This window comes from Alligator sinensis, unplaced genomic scaffold (genome assembly GCF_000455745.1).
Source record: "Alligator sinensis unplaced genomic scaffold, ASM45574v1 scaffold1845_1, whole genome shotgun sequence".
Lineage (NCBI taxonomy): Eukaryota > Metazoa > Chordata > Crocodylia > Alligatoridae > Alligator > Alligator sinensis.
In genome coordinates this window covers 114,538-119,130 of record NW_005843407.1, presented here as the reverse complement: position 1 = coordinate 119,130, position 4,593 = coordinate 114,538, and the positions used below count along the sequence as shown (strand labels likewise).

At 66.3% G+C, this 4,593-nt stretch overlaps 1 protein-coding gene across 4 annotated transcripts in view; it reads right to left on the bottom strand.

Annotated features, from left to right (window-relative positions):
• Positions 1 to 4,577, bottom strand: part of LOC102378837 (hematopoietic lineage cell-specific protein-like) — a 22,768-nt gene extending 18,191 nt beyond the window's left edge. For 2 of the 4 annotated variants that reach the window (XM_006038590.3, XM_006038591.3), the window contains exons 1-3: positions 2,716 to 4,577; positions 1,042 to 1,125; positions 401 to 474 (exon numbers count right to left, since the gene is read on the bottom strand). In XM_006038590.3, the coding sequence (XP_006038652.1) occupies positions 401 to 474; positions 1,042 to 1,125 (158 nt within the window). In that variant the 5' untranslated portion in view covers positions 2,716 to 4,577. Of the gene's footprint in view, positions 1 to 400; positions 475 to 1,041; positions 1,132 to 2,715 lie in introns of those variants that run through there. The other 2 variants (XM_006038589.1, XM_025195117.1) reach the window with 1 other exon arrangement.
• Positions 4,578 to 4,593: the final 16 nt, after the last annotated feature.

Sequence of the window (4,593 nt, the reverse complement as noted above, 5' to 3'; positions counted from 1 at the left end):
CCTCCCCTCCCCTCCCCTCCCCCCCGCCGCCCGTGCAGCTGGGTTGCAAAACTCCTTATTTGGCCGATTTTGGCTCACGGCGCCGCCACCGCTTCCTCTTCCTGCAACGAGCCGTCACCTCGGCAACAGCTCACTTGCACCCGTGTTGCTCTTCCTCCCCAGCACCCGGCTGCCCCATCTGCCCCACCAGGGTCATTGGTACCCCGGACCCCTGCAAGGCTCAACCCCCCATGCCCTGGGCCTGGGGCCAGGGCTGAGCCAGGGTCCCAGACAAGAGGCGGTGTCCAGAAGCAGCCGCGCAGAACGGTGCCTGCCCTACGCCCTGGCCTCCACGCCATGGCCGGGGAGAGGCGCCTTGCAGGCGATGACCCTTGGCCCGAGTCGGTTGGGGGAGACTCACTTGATGTGCTCGGTGCGCCCCGAGCCCTCGATGGTCTTGGCCCCCCAGCGCTGTTCCTTCTCCGAGATGTCGTTCTGCAAAACAAGCCCGTGGCTGTGAGAGGCCGACCGGCTGCCTCGGGCATGGCGCAGACCAGAGGCAGAGCTGGGAGAGTTTGGGAGCTCCCCTAGCTCATGGGACTGGACTGGCTCCCCCAGCCCGGGGAGGGCACCCGGTTACCCCAGGGTAACTGCCTGGGCCGTGCCTCACCTTGCAGTGGGATGGAGCAGGTGCTGCCATGTGGCACTACCCCGAGTCAAGCCCCTTCATGCAAATGCACGGGTGTAATTTCCCCTGGGGCAGGGGGCATCTGTCTAAGAGCATGGGTCACGCCAAGCCACGTGGCTGCTCCTTGTATCCCTGCCAGGTCCTGGGGGGTCTGGAGACGGTGCCTGCTGCGTGCGGCGGCCCCGGGATAAATGCCGCGTGTCCGCTGTGGCTCCCGGGGGAAATCCCACGGGAGCACAAGACCAATGTATTCTGCACTGGGGCTAGCCTGGGCCCCGTGTTGCCACCTCTCAGGTCCTCTGGAAACACCCCACCGGGACCCCAGGCCTGCCCGGAGCCCAACCCTGGCCCAGCTCTGGGCGCCGGTGGCTCACCACGAAGTCGGGGTCGGTGTCCCAGTCGTCTCCTTGCGCCTCCACCTTCACCGACACGTCGTGCCCCACAACAGACTTCCACATCTGCATGGGGAGAGCGCAGCATCATGGGTAACAACCCTCTCCAGGAATCCCAAAAGCTTTGCGCTCATGCCGTGGGCTGCAATGTGGCTCCCGGAGCTGGCAGGTATCTGACCTGCCTGGCATGGCCCCCAGGACCCCATTGCCCACGTGGGATCTTCCTCCTGCTGCCCCAGGGACGGAGGTTCGCCCAGCTAGCCCCTCTCCATCCAGCCCTGCCAGGCATCACTGCTCCTGCCTGGGGGTGACCCTGGGGCAGGCAAGGTCAGGGGGGAAAACGTAAGGTTCATGGGCTGGCAGTGGCCCGTGGAGGCACGTCATCTGCCCTCCCAGGGGCAGGAGACCTCAGGGGTTTGCATGGCCTCATGGTGACTACGGCTGCAGGAGGGGCCAAGCCAATGCATCCCCCCAGCAGCATGGGCCCCGTGGACCCCTGATAACTCCTGGCTGGAGAGGAGCAGACCCCTGCCCCACCTTGCAGGGGAGTCATTTGTGACCTCCCCCCTGATTTTCTGCAAGGGACGAGCTCCTGGCAGCGTCCGGCCCAGCTGACGGCACTCGTGGCCCAAACAGGAACCGGGCGGGGGGAGCTCCAGGCCCAGAAACGGGGAAGGGGAAGCTGACGGCAACTGCGAAATGAAAACCTGAGGCCTGCAGGCAGCAGCTCCTCCGCACCGGTTTCGGTGCTGCTTGGGGAAGGGGCTGGGGCAGGGGAAGGTTGGGGCGGCAGAACCGAGCCGCGCAGACGCCACAGCTTCTCGTGGCTCGGGCCAGGCCACGAGCGCTCCCTCCCCCTGCGCGGGGGCTGAGGGGTGGTGGGACGCCGGGCACCGGGGGCTCCAGGGTCCACATCTGAGGGTCCATTTGCTCAGCGCTGACTGAAGGACCTCGAGGATCCCTCCAGCGAAGGCTGACAGTCCCTGACCTGTGCCCAGCTGCCGGACCCCAGGCCACGCAGGGCAGCAGGGAGCACGCCGCGCAACCCAAAGCAGGTCTCCGAGTGCAAGCTGCCACCAGCAGCTTTGGGGACACAGGGAAGCAGGGGGGACCAAGTCAGTCTGTTGCAGGCGGCTGGGCTGTGTCTACACTAGGGCAGCTCACCTAGACCAGGCCTCTAATCTCCAGTAGAGCCGGGCCTGGCTGAGCACCCTGCCCATGGGCCACGGAGCGCCCACGGCTGGACACGGAGCCCCCAGCCTGCCCCCACACAGACTGGGAGGCGCTTCACGCTCGATCCCTGGGGGATCTCAGCCGTGGGAAACGCGGCTCTCCCCCCTCGCAGCCTGGAGCCACGGCTGGTTCCCAGGGTCCGTCGTAGAGCAGAGCCCGACCCGTCACGCCGGGCGCAGGGAGTGCGGTTCAGACCCAGCGCCCCGAGAGCAAGCAGCATCCGGCCCTGTTTGCACCAACGCCACTGGGAGCTGCAGCTCGGCCAGGGCCCTGCCACGCGTGGCAGCCTGGAGGCTCCGGGACAGTGCCAGGGAGCAGCCGTGCAGGGGACGTCGGGGCTGGGAATGACCCCTGGGGGGGCGAGGGGACGCACCCCTGCAGGCCTGCTCCTTTCCCCACCCCGAGCTCCCCCAAGGCTCCTACCTCGGCGTCTGCGTCACCCGGAGGACACAGTGGCTGCTCTCTGCCGAGGCACCTGCCGGCAGCTGCGGCTGGGGCTGGGCCTTGCTGCGAGGTTCCTGTTTTAGCTCCAGGCAGCTTCACTTCCTGCCACCGAGCCCTCGCCGAGCGGCCGACGGACGCCTGCGGTGCCGCAACCTCCCCTGTGAGCAGCCGATTTCGGGGCGAAGCAGGGGAGAGCGGAGGAAAGGGGGAGATGCCCGGCCTGGACCTGCGGCTTCTGCGCACAGAGCCGTGGCTCACGGGTGGGCCTTGTTAGTCACCTGCAAACCCATCCACGAGCCGTGGTTGAGATGGGCCTTGAGTGCAGGGATTGTGGCCACCACCACTGCCCGGGGCTGAGCCCCCCCAGAGATGCCAGTGCCCCCATGTGCCAGTGCCTTTTATTTGTGGGTGCACGCCGTGGCCTCAGATGGGGCTGAAATGGCTCCAGCCCCAGAAAGGGCCAGGCGCTGCCAGGGGGGCCACGATCCTCCAGCCAGGGAGGGGAGAGCCGCGAGGGCCAGGCCACGCGAGGAGGAGCCGCCGGCCTGGGGCTCGACAAACCACCCCAGCCCAGACAAACCATCATCTAAACGCCACGTAAGATGACTGTCAGCAGCGAAGACGGCATCCAGTGCATCCGCCGCAGGGCACAAGCTGCTCTGCCGCCGCACCGTCGCATGCAGACCAGGCTGGCTCTGTTAGCAGAGTAGCCAAGAAGAGCCCGGCTTGAAGCAGGTCTCATCAGCTAAAGCTCAGGGGCCCGTGATGGCCGGGCTGCCTTGACGCAGCCTTCAACGCCCGCAAACCTCCCACCTGCAGCACCGAGCGCGGGAGGCTCAAATGCTTCCCCCAGGCCGGGCAGCACCGGTGCAGGCGCGGAGCAGCTGCCCAGTTCGAACGAGGAGAGACCAAGTCAGGAGCAAGGTGGATGCCCCCGAGCTGAGGCCCTCCATGCCCCAGGTAAGGAGGGGAAATGACCTGCTTATCGAGCAGAGGGGCTGGATTACAGGAGTGAGGCCAGGCTTGCAGCAGCGAAGGCCGGAGACCATTCACTGGGCAGCGTGACGTGAAGAGAAGGGGGCAAAGGCTTTGGACGGACCTCAGGACAGCTGGAGCCCTGGAAAGACGAGAGCACCCGTGGCCAACGAGCTCGGGCAAGACCTGCCTGTGCTCAGGAGCGAATGGCACCGGGGCACGTTCGATGCATTGGTGAACTCACCCGCTGCCATCGAAGCACCTCCCCAACAAGGCTCCAGGCCTGATGTTTGGTGGGGGCCTGCCCCCAACTCCCCAGCCCCGGGCTCTACGGGGTGGGACATCAAGCACCCCACAGGCCGAGAAGCCGACCGGGTAACAGTGCGGTAGATGGTATTTGCTGCACAGGATGGGTGCAGGTACCAGGCTGCTGGTCACAGCTGCCAGCCGCCACCGCGTCCGCCTGGTCCCTTCCCCAGGAACCACCACGCATCCAGGCTGGGTGATCCCCTCCATGGGACCAAGCCTCGTTCGCACCCAGATCTGAGAAACTGCCTTTATTGTACACGGAGGCGGCGCAGGGGCAGCAGGGGCCAGCTGGGCCTGGCTACTGGGGGAAGAGACCCCGCTGCCTGCTGGCCTCTCCAGGGGATTAGCTCCCCCCACCAACCCCAAAGCCTGAGGAGAGAGGAGGGGGGACATGGGCTTGGTGAACAGCGAGGCGACTACACACGTCTCATAGGTGGTCGGGTCGGAAGGGACCCAAGCAGATCATCAAGCCCGACTCCCTGCCATGGCAGGAAAGAGTACTGGGGTCAAATGACCCCGGCCAGGTGTTCATCCAGCCTCCTCTTAAAGACCCCCAGGGTAGGAGCCAGCACC